The sequence below is a fragment of the Perissodus microlepis genome, chromosome 13, assembly GCF_051167445.1.
Source record: "Perissodus microlepis isolate ML-2025 ecotype Zambia chromosome 13, ASM5116744v1, whole genome shotgun sequence".
In the NCBI taxonomy this organism is placed as follows: Eukaryota; Metazoa; Chordata; class Actinopteri; order Cichliformes; family Cichlidae; genus Perissodus; species Perissodus microlepis.
The window spans coordinates 23438562-23454263 of NC_140473.1; the positions used below are offsets into that span (position 1 = coordinate 23438562).

The window sequence follows — 15702 nt, forward strand, 5'->3', positions numbered from 1 at the left end:
CATAGTTACTAGTGGTTATAGATTATGTGACTGAAGAAGTAGTTTTAAAGTGCACAGGGCTATACTCTCTTCTCAGATCGAACAAAGTGCTTCAGAGTGGACATGATTGTTGTGGAAATTTTGTTAATGAAGCCTGCAGACACAATGAGTTGTAACAGCACCTTTATTTCAACTATCTCATGCATAAGGAGGGACGTCAGTCAGGGGGGCACTGAGAGTCGTCTCAAAGTTGATGGTCTCGGTGGTGGCTAAAACACACAGCTCTGTGAATCCTCCATTTTCTCCGCTTCAACAGCTGGTAGGACAAAGGTACCTTTTCCCTCAGGGGTGATCAGCCCATCCATGGAACCGTTGTTCAGCGACCATGTTTTTATTAAAGGATGTCAGCTACCGCTCACCGCTTGTCTGCAGGCTTTAAATGGAAAACTTCCACAACATGGATAATGACACAAAACATACTCCAAATACAATGCAAAGGTTTCTCAAACGGGAGAATATGGACATTTTTCAGTGGCCAACAGTATAAGCGGTTAATACACATATTTAGTAAACCTAAAATCTTTTGTAAAGCTTAGTAGTCTGAACTTAAATCACATCTCTTTTTTGAGAGGGAGACATATTTTTCTGGATGTTGTGAGACCTTGAGCCTTGTCGAATTGCCACACGCTCACTCCATGTTTTGTCTTTGCAGAGAGAAGATACGCTAGTGTTGTTCTCAGCTATGCTGTACGAATGTGTGACGCAGGAGTGTCCAGAGATGCTGCCCACGTATATTGCTATCGAGCAGGTAACGCAAACGCACAGATTATGTGAGAAAGAGGCAACTCTTCCCTGTCAGTACATGTTAGCAATTGTAAAGCAATTAAACAACCAAGTAACAGTAACACAAACGTTCCAGAAGAGAAATTCCATGAAATGAAATACTAGTGTGTGTCAGGTTGGCTTAAGTTTTAAATGACTAAGTGAAATGAACTGAAAAAATATTTACCTTAAAGTTAGAAAATTCATTTACAAACACATAATATTCTTTGAATCACGGTTATCAAAAATCTAGACCAATAACAGGGTATAACTACATATATACATCATATATATGTATATATATCAGATAAATTGGAAGGTGTATTAGAATGTTAAGTGGTCTTTCCTACTTTTTAGTTTTACCTGTTATATTTAAAGTTCCTTTGTCTCATACCACAGAATCTTTATAGCCTGTTTTTCCCCTGGAGTTTTGCTTTGTTTTTTAAAATACAAATTCATACAGAAATAAAGCTGTGGCTAACAAACCACAAAAAAATAAGCTAATGTCCTAATCAAATAATTTTGCAAGGTTTTTAAATGTCCACTGGTAGATACGCCTGACAGACCTTCAGTAAGTGCTCTACATCTGTTAAGACACATGAACACATTGCCTTTGCTGGTGTCTCTCAGGCAGTGTCAGCTCTGCGTCGGGGTGATTTGCTGCAGACCTTTCCCTTGTGGCAGTTGCGTCTGGTAGTGGAATTGTGGGACAGCCGGATGCAGCGAGGTCCTGCGAACCGCCGCGACACCCTGCTTACCTCTGAATTTCTGCCAGTCATGAAGAATGCGGTGGATGCCACACTCGACAGCTGGCTCAAAGGTGAAGAGAGATTACATGTTCAGACCTTTTCTTTAATTGGGTCCATAGTTTTATTTTGGGGTTTTTTGGACAAAGACACATTTTGCAGCTTTTCCTCCGTAAACCACAAGTGTTGAATTTGTATTTTTCATTGAGATAGAAGAAGAAATGAAGAGATATCAGTTCAAATGAAGGAGGCCATCTTTAGACTGAGAAACCAGAGTAAATCTATTAGAGAGGAACCACTTTAGGAGTGATCAGACAATCAATCCGGTGCATTTTTGAAACAGATGAATGCACTGGCCACCTCAGCAACACCCAAAGGCCTAAAAGAGCACAGAAGATAACTAAAGTACATAATGACGGAATTATTTCTGTGGTTAAGAAAAAACAACTTCACAACAGGGCTATACTCGAAAGAATAACCTGAACCATAGGATATCATAACCCAAAGCACAGGATGACCTGACCCGAAGGATAAAGCAAGAGAAATCTAAGACTTTCTCAAGGCAATGGGATATTATTCAATAGTCATCTGATCTTAACCTTGTAGAGCAGTAGTTCCCAAACTAGTGTACGCGTACCCTCGGGGGTACGCAAGTGGCTGTAGGGGGTACGCGTGGGTCGGGGTTGGAGTGGGGATCAAAAATTTTAAAAGCCGAAATTTGCGCTAATGCAGTTTTATGTGCCTGTCAAATACATGACTATATACCACCCTCTGGTGTTCAGCAAAAAAATAGCTCTGACAAAATACATGGGCGTGACTTGCCCAAATGACTGACACCTAACAGTTGAAGTTGCCTCCAAGCATTCAGTGCAGCACGAAAATGGACAAGTGGTTAACAAGAAAAAAAGGCCCTACCACAGAGACACCGGCCACAACAACCAATAAGCTCATATCTGAAGATGCATTTTCCAGTGACCGCACAGGTGATTGTTCAACAACAATGTGTGTTCGTCAGATTTGGATGCTAGCACGGATGTATCTGTGGTTACTAGCCAAGTGGCTAGCATAGCTGGAGCCAGTCATGTGGAAAGTGATGAAGTGTCTGATGCGGAGCGTCAAAGTGGGAGAAAGCATGACAGCTCGGACTGTAACACAACCTCATCAAAGAAGCGCAAATATGATGACAATTATATTTCGCTGGGGTTCACGTGTATAAATATTGGTGGATTTTCCCGGCCACAATGTGTTATTTGTGCAAAAGTATTGTCTCAGAACTCAATGAAACCTTCACTTTTGCGCAGACATTTAGAGACAAATCATCCCCATTTGAAAAATAAACCAAGAGAATACTTTGAGCGACAGCTAAAATCACTTTCAACAAGTAAAACCTGCATTCAGGTGCCAGATCTTATGAATAAAAACAGACTACAAGCATCTTACATGGTCAGTTACAGAGTGGCTAAAAACAACAAACCCCACACTATTGTGGAGGACCTCATTCTTCCTGCTGCTTTAGATATGGTAGGGACAATGTTGGGGGAAAAGGCAAAAAAGACGATACAGTCCATTCCATCATCAAACAATACTGTCTCATGGCGCATCAATGCAATGTCAGAAAATGTTTTACAGCAGCTACTTCTGCGCATACGCCACAGTGAATTTTATGCAATACAGCTAGATGAGTCCACGGATGTGGCTGGCCTGGCGCATCTCCTCGTATATGTGCGCTACATTCATGAAGGAACCATCAAGGAGGACATGCTGTTCTGTAAACCGCTGGAAGAAAGGACAACTGCCGCAGATATTTTTCAAAAGCTGGGCACATTCATGAACACACATGGACTCATGTGGGACAGATGTGTTGGCATCTGTACTGATGGCGCACGGGCCATGACTGGGAGACACAGAGGTGTGGTTTCGCGTGTGCAAGCAGTCGCGCCAGATGCCTCTTGGGTACACTGCAGCATCCACCGAGAGGCTCTTGCTGCAAAGGGAATACCTGTCCGTTTGAAACATGTTTTGGACACGAGTGTAAAAATGGTTAACTTTGTGAAAGCCAGACCGCTGAACTCCCGCTTATTTGCTTCGTTGTGCAATGAGATGGGCAGCGAGCATGAGACATTATTACTCCACACAGAGGTTCGCTGGCTATCTAGAGGGAAAGTGCTGACCCGTTTCTTTGAGTTGAGGGATGAACTTAAAGTTTTCTTCATTAACCATCCCTTTGAGCTGTCTGAACATTTGCATGATGAAGAGTACCTTACGTGCCTGGTTTATCTGTGTGATATATTTTCTCGTCTGAACGAGCTCAATCTCGGATTACAAGGCGTTTCTGCAACTATATTCAATGTTCAAGATAAAGTTGAGGCCATGATAAAGAAGTTAAACCTTTGGAAGAACTGCTTGGATACAAACAACACTGAAGTCTTTCCCGTGCTGCATGATTTTCTGTGCTCTAATGATCTCACACTATCTAAAAGTGTAAAGCGCGAATGTAACGTGCACCTTGAGGAGCTGGCGGTGCAGTTACGCCGATACTTCCCAGAGACGGACGGCTCAAATGATTGGATACGTCACCCGTTCACCGCCATGCCTACTTCGTTATCACCGTCTGACCAGGAGAGCCTAATTGAGATCGCCACAGATGGATCTCTATAAGTTGAACACGCTCAAAAGACCCTGGCGGATTTCTGGATAGGACTGCGCACTGAACAGCCCGCGCTGGCTAAGCGCGCTGTCAAGACTCTGATGCCTTTCGCCACCACATACTTATGCGAAAGGGGATTTTCTGCTTTAACAAACATGAAAACAAAATACAGAGCAAGACTTTGTGTGGAAAACGATTTGAGACTCAGCCTTTCCCAAATTGAGCCAAACATTGAAGAGCTGTGTGCCTCTGCTCAAGCACATCCATCACATTAAATAAAGTTCTGTTTAATGAAAGTTCATATATGGCCTTTATGCTCTCGACAAAACGGTGAATTCTAATAAATCTTTTGATACACTGCTAGTATTAAGTAGTAAAGTTTGTTATTAAAATTCTGTCATTACTAAAAAATATTAATAAATTCATTTGGTGGTGAGAAATAATCGACTGTGCAGTATTTATTTTTATGCATGCGGTATTACAATGTATTTATAGACACTAATTAAGAGTCGTTCGTAGCAGGGGGTATGCGGCTGAGGGTGACATGTCTCAAGGGGTACGTGGCTGGAAAAAGTTTGGGAAGCACTGTTGTAGAGCATGCTTTTCAGTTATTGAAGACAAAACTGAACATAGAGACCCACAAACACACATTTGCTAAAGGCGGTTAGTAAACACCTAGCAGAGCATTTAAGGGGAAAGGGAATCCACTGTGACTGTGTACAGAGGCATAACTACAAAAATGGTCTTCATTCAACAAATTGTGGGACTAACTGTAAGAGGGGTAATTCAAGGATTAATGAAGAGAGGTTAAATCTTACAAACCTTTAAACTAAAGAGTCTGTACTCAGGTTGAAACTAAAAATAGCCTAATCAGGTCACAGAGGACTAATTGATAGTGTTTGATAAAAAATTTTAGCAGTTAAACCCAAGGTCACTAACTATATCTGCACTTAGTGCAGTTAATGATTAATCGAGATGTGACAATCATAAAAATGAATAATAAAAATGACTTATTTCATCCTGGATCAAACACTCAGGGTGCATTGCAGTCATGTATAAAAACTGTTTTATGTATAACAAGTACGCCCTACCCCCCAAAAAAGCTGATGTTTTTTATGTGCTAACAGGTCAGTTCCTGAGTTGAGGTTTTTGGTGTTTGCTTGCACAAACATCTGTCTTGCAAAGATCACATCTGTACCTAATTCTTTTTACCCAAAGCACTGCTGTTAAAATGTTAAAAAAGGAATGTTTCAACTCCAAATACATTCTTGACCAACAGAGATGGGACTTTCCACTGTGCTGTGTAACAAAGAATCTGTTTGCATTTCTTGTCTGGTTGCATTTACACCACATTTAAACAGATGTAAAGCTGTGCTGAATGTGTTGGTAGAAGAAAGCACATGATGCGGGACAGATTGCTGTTTGCTGCTACAGATGTCTGATGTGGGTATCAATTGATGGTATCAACATGAGAACAACATGAAGAATGCTGAGCAAAGGCTCAGATGTCTTACCCTATTCAGTAACACATTTAGCAAACACAACTTCTGCTCAGTGTGGGTCCTGCTCTCTGTCGAGTTAAAACGGTGTTAATAATTGTCTCTTATTCATTGAATAATAGATTTTTTTTTCAAGTGTTTCTTACAATATATATCAACAACGTCAGGGGGAATTTTTCAGATCTCAGGTTTTAGACTGTCCTGAATGCTCCATTTATTTATTTATTTATTCATTCATTCATTCATTCATTCATTTATCTATCTGTATCCCCCCCCCTTCATTCTTGAATTTCTATTATCTCCTTTCAGCTGCTCCTTTTGGGGTCGCCACAGTGGATCATCTTCCTCCATCTCATCCAATTCCTAGCACCCTCCTCTGTCATAACAGACAGGGGAGGAGACACTCCCTATCCTCCACTACATCCATAAATCTTCTCTGTGGTCTTCCTCTTTTTCTCATCCTTTTTCTAACATATCCACAGTCGCTCTTCTGCGCATGTCCAAACCATCTAAATCTTGCCTCTTTAACTTTGCCCTGAACTTTTTAATGAAAGAGGATTTTCTTAATATGGTCATCTCAGAGACAGCTCTAACTGTGATTACAGCAGCCACATCCACCTATTTATGAAGGGCAGCCAATCAGAAAAAATGGTTAAAAGGAAGAGGAACTGCAAGGGCTTGTTTCAGGCATTGGCTGAACTGAGGCCCTGCATCAAGGCCTAGTATACAAAATATTATTATTTAGATTATTTAGAATTGTGAATCATAGAAAACTAATCTAACAGCATTCTCTGTTTTTGGTGTGCTTTGGATACCATCACCTTAGCCTCCAGTAAAACTGTGAAGAATCTTGGAGTCATTTTTGAGCAGCTTATGTCATTTAGTGTTCACATTAAGTAAAAATACAGAACTGCTTTCTTTCATCGACACAATCTCTCTAAAATTAGAAACATCTATTTAAACAAACATACATTTATTACTTCTTCATGGGACTATTGTAATTCATTATTATCAGGTTGTTCTCAAAGTTCTCTGAAAAGCCTTGATCCAAAATAACGGAGCAAGAGTAGTGACACGGATTTTCTTCTATGGCTCCCTGTTAAATCTAAAATCTTCCTCAATTACAAGGTCTTCAATAATCAGCCAGCATGATATCATAAAGATTTCCTTGTACTTTATTTTCCCGTCACTTTGCTCTCAGACTGCTGGCTTACTTGTGGCTCCTAGAATTTCTAAAAGTAAAATCATAGGCAGAGCCTCCAGCTATTATGGACCTCTCATGTGGAACCAGCTGCCAGTCTCCCATAATTTGGGAGACAGGCATCGTCATTAAAAGGGGGTTGTTTTCACTGTTGCCTACTGCTTGTGCATAGGGGATTATCTGATTGGTGCAGTTTTCTCTGTAATAATGTGGGTGACCTTTGTTTTCATATTGTTCTGTTTGATTAAAATAGAGTTGAGTGGAGCAGGAAATTGGCGCAGTAGTCCACTTTAAGGACAATGTGACAAGTTGTATGAGAGAGAATCAGAAGGCCACCATATGACAGGTGTCAGCTGAGGAAAGTCAGCTGTTAGCTAGACATTGCTCAAAAGCAGTCAGTTTTTTTTCCTACTGATAAACAAGCTTGACATTAGATGCATTAATATCAGCAAGTATAGACTCTGTGAACACATAACATGTATAGATAGATAATAGATATGGATATAGTGAGCATTTATTTTTGCAGTGCCTGCATGTGACAAAGAGTTGGCTCTGCTGAGCAGCAGTGTCACATGCTGAGTATTTCACAGGCAGGATGTGTTTCAGCTTGTTTTCCTGTAACGGGTGTAGCACATTAATGTCATAGTTTAGAAGTTAACCAGCCTGTGTATATACTTAAACAAACACACATTCCATCACAGAATTTGCACACACAAGTACACTAACACACCCACATGGTAATAAATGCACAATAAGCAGCGTGGGAAACAGGTGAAGTAGTTGGATGAGACTGCATTCATGAAATAATTCAAACATGCCTTTACTTTTATGTTTTGTGACGCCTCTCGCCTCTGGCAGACAGCTGAAAGGAAATCCAAACTAGCTTGACCTCAAGCATCGGGAATGTTGAAGTTCTCTGGAACTCAACCATAAATGAAATATCTATCAAGAGCTTGCTTGTTATTTTTATGATTCTTGTTTCAACCCTTGTATCTTTCTGAGAAGTGACTGCATGCAGCAGTGAATTCATTCATAAAAGATACTGAGATACACAAGAAGTCACAGATATTTCCGAATGGGATTCTTTGAATTTCATGCAATACTAAAAGGGACCATTATCAATTAAAGATTAGTTTTGAATTGCGTTTTTAGAAAATGTAAGGAAATTCAGCAGCATAGGACTTATTTTTCTGAGACCTTTTCTCACACAACTGTTCTGAGAGAGATGGAGATTTCCACCCTTAAAATCACCAGGGGCATGTCCTGTTGAAATATATTTAAGGATGCGTGCATAGACTGGGGACAGAAACACATTTGTACAGTCTTGTGACATGATTACACAGTTTTGAGGTAAATTGGCTTGCTTGAAAGTAAGTCAAGGGGTGAATTTGCATGCCACATGCAGCAAATGTGCAGAACTGCACATTCCAGATAGCAACGAGTAAAGTTTTGTTTTGTTTTGTTTTTACAAAATGTACTTGATAACATCAATGCCACGGAAGGCAAACCATGAGTCTGTTGTTCTATCTGCTGTCACCTTTGCTAAAGCGGAACTGTAAACAGAGTTTAAATACTGCCTGTTGAACAGCTGCTACTTTGCTTTTAAGCAGCCTTTTATTACTCCAGTTTCAGTGCAGAACTGTCCTTCATAAAGTCCTTGGCTTTTGCCAGATCACTGGTGCTAAGAGTCAGTCTGGCCTAAGAGTTCCAGAGGGATAACAAGCGGATATCCTCTTTTGGGATAGTGAAAACTATGGGTCCTCTGGTTTTAGGGACAAAAATCACTTATTTTTTTCTGTTTTTAGTTTTCTTTTGTTCATTCATTCAGTGTCTGTAATCCACATTGGCTCACTCTACCATGTATGAGCAAAGAAGACAAAAACATGACAGGTATCAGGTTTCAAAAAAGAAAGAAATAAAGAATGGAAAAAGGCATTTTCTAGTAAGATAATTGATTACCGGTATAAGCTTAAAAAAAATGTAAATAAAAAAAATATCTGTCTCATTTCATCAAATATGTATTTTCTTTCCTAGAAAACAGCTCGGTGTTGAGGACCTACATGAAGGGAGAGGCACTCTCAAAGGACACTCAATCGATCATGTTGGCCTGCTTCTTGGTGTACCGGTCAATCCCCTACCTCAAGAACGCACACACACAGCTGGAGGGTAAGACAAACATACGCTCACATGAAACTGCATTTGTACTTTTGCATGTAAACATCCAGCATGCTGTTGACAGCATCAAGAATTTACCTCCATGACTTAGATCGCTACAATGTAACTAAGAGGGGAAAGTAGCATTTCTACCATCATGATCATACAGAACTTGAAACCATTGTACAAAAAAATTCATATGATGAAAACTGTACACTTGTTTAAGGCTTTATTCTTTCACATGCAGGCTGCAGCTCACTTGGGGACTTACTGTTACTTAGCAGCCAGTTGGGCATCCCTTTGAGAGATTTGCTGAGGCTCGTACCTGTCCTTCTGGGTTCTGCATCTGGACCACACACACTGCTGGGATTTCCACTGCAAGCATTTTGATTGTGATTCTCAGAACTCGTAAATGGGCTGGTAACCTCTCAGAGAAACACTTCAAAGCCTTACACTGCTGGCACCTGTGGGACTGATTTTCTACCTGTAACAGCTGCAAACAGGTGCAGCACGTGGGACAAAATGTGAGCATTAGACATCTTTTGTCTAAATGCAGCATGGCTGCCTTGAATGGAGAAGAACTGACTTTTTCCCTCTGAGGCTCTAGGAAATGAAATAACTAAAGTAATTATCTTTGTAACATATTTGTATTTAGGTTGGTTTTTTTATGGTATAAAAAAGATTTAGGCTGCAGTAATCGTGCAGTTTAACCTTTTCAGATGGTTACTCAGAATTCCAGTGGCAGATAGAACAGAATGAACTGATCATCATAATTCAGCTGGTGTCATATACTAGTTTTCAAGCTGAGTTCAGTCCACTGGGTTGAGTGAACATGAAAAGACAGAAAAGGCAATAAAAAGCAGAAGTACCTGCACACTCCATGAATACTGTTTTTATTCTATGGCTTAATGTGGGTGAATGCGACTCCTCAACATAATCAGGACATCATCTGCCTTATTGTTTCCTCTTTTTTAGATCTCATTATGTCCACCACTTTGAAGATACTCTTTTTGAAAATGCTGCTGCATTTCCTGTGTTTTTATGTTTCTGACAAAGACCGGTTGCTTACTGCTCATTAAACACAAGACCTGCATTCATCTTTTTTGATGTGTTGTTGCCAGTGTCAGTCATGCTTGTTTATTTAGCTCAGATCTTACTTTTGTGGTGCCAGCCTTGCATCAGTGTGGATAAGATAAAGGTCGCTTTTTAAGTGATGCGTGAAACAAAATGGTCTGTGTTGTTTCAGGTGTCCTGCCACATGAAAGAAATCCCCTGATCTTCCAGTGATAGTTTTGTAGTAAAGCAATGTCCTCCACAGGTGGGGCTCAGTTTGCTAGTTATTTGCACTGTTACTTGCTTTAGTTTGCTTTGTGAATCTTTACACCAACACAGAAACTGTGATATGGCCTGAGAACGTGAGGTCAGCATCTAATCCTCTAAATTTTTGCCTTTATTTAACCAAACCATAACGCATAAAACTGTGGAGGTAATCTGAATGGTCAGGTTAAAATGTGCTAGTAGTAACAAAAAAACACAATTTCTTATGAAGTAAGTTATGCTGGTGTTTTCTTGAAGACATTTACAGACTTTTGTGTTTCTGTTGGATATTTGATGCTGAGCTTAGCCAGAAAATCTGACACCCCAGACTGTGGGACTTTCCTTTGCAGTTCATGACTGTAGCATAAGTGCTTAAAAATGCACTACTGCATGTAGTGGTGGAAATCCGAGTTAGTGAAAACTAACTGACCATTTCTTGACGCTTTTCTCTTCCAAAGTGCTCACGGAGTCGGATTTCTATAAAACAGTTTCACCAACAATGAGCAGAAATAAATTTTATATAAATGAAACGGGTAAAGACAGAAATTTGGAACAAAACTTAACTGATGTATATCTTAATGATGATAATACTGTGTTGGATATATCGAAATAAAAATTTGGAGAAAAATAGTAAATAGATTTCATTAAAAGACTTTAAGGGACTGTAAGGTCACTAATCCTCACATTAATAAGCTGCAACAGTGGCTCAGTGTGGTTCCCAGATGCTTTTTCTGTAGTTGCTGGAGTGCCATCAGGTTTTACGTTTTATTATCAGACTAGCCTAGTTATGGTTGTCTATTCAAATGTGGATTCATTGCAAACAAGACCTTTTCAATACCCAGTTTGTTCAAATTTAAATAAATATATCCAGCTGCAGCCCACATCCAAAGCAACATTACACTTCCTGTTTACAACTCCCAAAGAGATGTTATTAAATCAATACTAACCCCTTTTTTCATGTTTTTCTATCAATATCTGGATATGTTGCTCTTCCACAATGTGTGTGTCCCAGTATTATAGGTGGAAAAAAAACCCACTTTAGCCTTTAAACTCTCAGAAAACTCTTGGATTTTGATTCCCAGCTGAGTATGGAAATCCTAATGTCATGTAGTTCCTGTGTGGGAGGGTTTGCAGTATGTGTTTAGCTCAGTCTTAGATCATTTCTAACCAACAGCTCTAAGAACATTCCAGAGCAAATGGAAAACATCCGAGCAAACAAGTGGCCCACACCCACCTCATAGAGCTGCAACACACAGAGCATGCTAGCATCAAACTCTTCAGATAATATAGTGAAGTTGTAGTTTCCTATTTTTCAGCAAATTCTTGCTTCCATTTGCAAAAGTTGTAGACGAGGCAAACTTTCCAGCTTCCAACAAATGCCAGTCATTTCCCTTATATTTTGTTAATTGAGTCATTATCCACAGATAAGACAGGTTATAATGAAGGACCAACAAGTATTCTATCTATTTTTTTAATTTACTCTTCCTCATTCTGAGGCTACATGCTATGGTTTGGGTGGACAAAACACAGGATTTCAGGCATCTGTTAAGCACTCCTTTGGCTGGTCCACCCACATTTAAACACCATTGTGTTTCCTGCTGTGCTAAACAAGTCTTTTCTGATGGTTTAAACCTTGAAAAGGCTCTAAAATAGCAACCAGACGTGACTCGCATAGCTTTGAAGGATGAAAAGACATTTTCAGGGCCACGACTGAAGAGCTGGAGTTTTATTTTGCTCAAGAAGACAATCGTGGTCATTCTATTATGTCTTTCTAAAATATTTCCTGGCTTTTATCTGAATTTGTCTGAACTGTTTGGGTGGACATGGTGCTTGAGTCTCCTTAAACACTAGTTCCTTTTCCCATCACAATGAGGCCCTTTCTTTAAAGAGACATAATATAAAAACCACCTTTGTTGGTTAGCTTCTGTGTGCATAGGAACCCATGAGGATTTGGACACTGACATGATTTTTGTAACTGTACCTCTTTACATCACCACAGTGGATTTTCAACAAGATTTGATGGAAATGCAGACTCTCTGCTTTAATTAAATGGTTTAACAAAAGTGTCTTAATAATGTTTGTATTCATTTTAGTCATTTTTATACATCGTCCCTCATTTTCAGAGGCTGAGACATGATTCCTCATGTCATGTATTGAGGCATCTTTAAGTCAGAGCTTTGACTAGGCTGCTCCAAAATCATCATTTAGATTGTTTTTCGTTTGTTTGTTTGTTTGTTTGTTTGTTTGTTTGTTTGTTTGTTTGTTTGTTTTGTTTTTTTGAGTAACTGAAAAAAATGTGGACTTTCTGGTATGTTTCAGATCATTGTTCTGCTGCATAACCCACGTGTGTTTGAGCTTCAGGGCACAAACTGACCGACCAATGGAAGTCTTCCTCAATTGAGCTTCATTTCATTGCAGTTGCTAAATCAACATTGAAATTTATTCTCCTTTAATGGGGCTTTCAAAAGCTCATTGTCCAAATACTTACCTACCCGAACATTGGCAAGGGACTTTTTTTTTTTCTTCTTCCAGCTTTGAGTGTTTTTCCACATGTGTTTGTGTTTTGTTTTGTTTTCCTCCAGGCTTTTAAAGTGGGCTAAGCTCATATGGGAAAGAGTATTTGGTTGTTTTTTGTTGCCATGTCCCACAAATAAGACCTTACAAGTTTCCCAATCCCCCTAACATATGATGATATTGTTAACCAATGGTAACTAATTTCTAAAGCTAACCCATGTAGAATTGTCTCTCAGGTCTACTGATTTAGCTACTTGTTGCTCACTGTTTTGGTTTTAAAATGACACAAAATGAAGCTCCCTAGTGATGGAGTATTTAGCAGCGGATGGACAGCTATTGATAATGCGTAATGGGTAATAGATAATGACATAGGTATTTCCCAGTGGGAAATGATAATGAAACAGATAAAGTATCTTGCTCAGGTTAATAAATATTTGATCATGAGTAATGAGAGAGAGAAATTTCCCTCAGGAAATAATATTGGCTCACTAATAATGAATGCATCCTTGTCTGCTGAACATGTTAACCATGGTGTGCTTTTAAGCTAATTATAATCAATGTTAGCTTGCTATTTATTTATTTAGTTTGCAAATTCATACTTACTGTTTCAAATTATCAAACAAATTGTGATAGTAGACAAAGATGAACCTAGTAAATACAAAATGCAGTGTCACTCTTGGCAACAAAAACTGCAATCAAGCATTGTGATAACTGCCAATGAGTCTTGCACATCACTGTGGAGGAATTTTGGTCCACCCTTCTTTGCAGAATTATTATTAATTCAGCCTCATTGGAAGGTTTTCCAGCATGAATGACCTGACCTCACGTAGGCCACTCCAAAATCCTCATTTAGATTGTTTTCTGGGCAACTCAGAGGTGGACTTTCTGGTATGTTTCGGATCATTGTTTTGCTACATAACCCAAGTATGTTTAAGTTTCAGGGCACAAACTGATGGACCAATGGAAGTCTTCCTCAAATGGTCTTCATTTCATTGCAGTTGCTTCTCCTTCAGGATTTCTAGTTGAGGGCAATATTTATCCTTCCATCAGCTATGGCAAGTTGTCCAGGTCCTGAGGCAGCAATGCCCCGGAACATCACGTTACCACCGCCATGTTTTACTCTTGGTTCGATGAACTCCATTTTTGCCTGATCTCTTTCTTATTGTCGGATCATGAACACTGACCTTAACTGAGGCAAGTGAGGCCTGCAGTTTTTTAGATGTTTTTCTGGGTTCTTTTGGGATCGTTTGGAATAATTTTGGTAGATTTTCGACTCTTGGGAAGGTACACAATGTTCCAGTTTTTCTCTATTTGTAGATGATGCCTCTCACAATGGTTCACTGGAGTCCCAAAGCTTTAGAAATGGCTTTGCAACCATTTCCAGACCGATGGACGGTCATCTGTTCTGGAGTTCCTTTAGCTTGTGGCATGATGTGTTGAGTTCTGAGATCGTTTAGTCTGCTTCATGTTTTCAGACAGGTTCTATTTAAGCGGTTTCTTGGTTCAGCAGGTCTGGCAGTAATCAGGCATGGGTGAGGCTAGCCACACTGAACTCGGCTTTCCCAAATATGTGGTGGTGTGGATGCTTTTTTTCCCCTTAATAAATGTAATGATCTATTTTCTTGGGTTATCTTAGTGTGATATATATTTTTTTGATTATCTGAAGCACAAAAGTCTGGCAAATATGCAAAAAATAGGTAGTCAAGAAGGGGAAAATTTTTCTTTTTTATTTCTTTCTTTCTTTTTTTTTTTTTTTTTTTTTTTTTTTTTTACAGCCCTGTAAGTGTGGAGCTGGTAAACAACAATATAAATAGTAAAACTATTTCCAAACTGATGACAACTGTTGACTTGCTCCTTATCTGCAATAACTCCTGTAAGATTAGTGTGAAAGAACTCTGTTCTTGCATGCCAACAATGCCACCCATGTAGCATTGTGTTTGACTGGTATCTAGTAACACACAGTGTAATTTGTAAGCTAACCAGGCACACAGTGTCTGTGCTGCATGTTTAGCTGGCTGATTATATGCATGTGGTTTCCTGGAAACGCATGCTGGTTCAGTCAACACGTCTTAACAAACATTCCAGAGAAAAGTCACATGATGTTAATCAGTAAACAGAGCCCAGGAACAGGAACTGGGATGGCCTGTGGATGTCTGTCAGATGATGAAAGTCTCGTGGTTTTAATAGTCCTCAAGTCTCGACTGAAGGCTGTTTAAATGACTGTACTTCTTTCTTGAACTTCCTTGTATCCCTACTGTTATGATGCTGCAGGGCCACATGTGCTCTTGCAGAATAGTAGGCATCCCACATTTTCTGGGTGGGTAATGTCTCATGGTTACAGAGAAACTTTGTTTTGAACATTACAGCATGTGAATTGCTGTGGGAGTGTATTCTTTTGCAGAAAATCTGTGTTTAGATCTTATCTCACAGTTTTTCCTCTGAATTTCACACATACAATGCAGTGTATGCCTGTTTAGATATCCAGTTCAAATTAAACAGTCACAAAGAAACTAAAGTCTTCTTTAACTGGTCTTCATGTCATTGCGGTTGCTAAATAAAAAATAACAGCAGATAATACTCAAACAGAAGGCATGTTTCAGTGTGACTCACTTCACATGCGGCCCAAGCAACATCTTGTCACCATCTCTCTGAGATGGCGAAGAGATGTGGAAGAAAAGTAACCAGTCCAGACAAAACCAAAAATTCTGAATGTCCTGTAGTATAGATCAAAGAAAAGAGTGCAGAAGGTTGATTAAGGGTATATAACTAATCACTATTCTAACTGGATATGTATGACATTACTAATACTTACTCATTTACAAC

The 15702-nt window shown here is 39.4% G+C and overlaps 1 protein-coding gene across 1 annotated transcript in view; it reads left to right on the forward strand.

The window, feature by feature from the left end:
- anapc1 (anaphase promoting complex subunit 1) overlaps nt 1-10145 on the forward strand; it is a 59562-nt gene extending 49417 nt beyond the window's left edge. The window contains exons 50-53 of the mRNA XM_084948392.1: nt 692-787; nt 1432-1621; nt 8929-9060; nt 9296-10145. Of these exons, the coding sequence (XP_084804518.1) occupies nt 692-787; nt 1432-1621; nt 8929-9060; nt 9296-9438 (561 nt within the window). The 3' untranslated portion in view covers nt 9439-10145. The remainder of the gene's footprint in view (nt 1-691; nt 788-1431; nt 1622-8928; nt 9061-9295) is intronic.
- Nucleotides 10146-15702: the final 5557 nt, after the last annotated feature.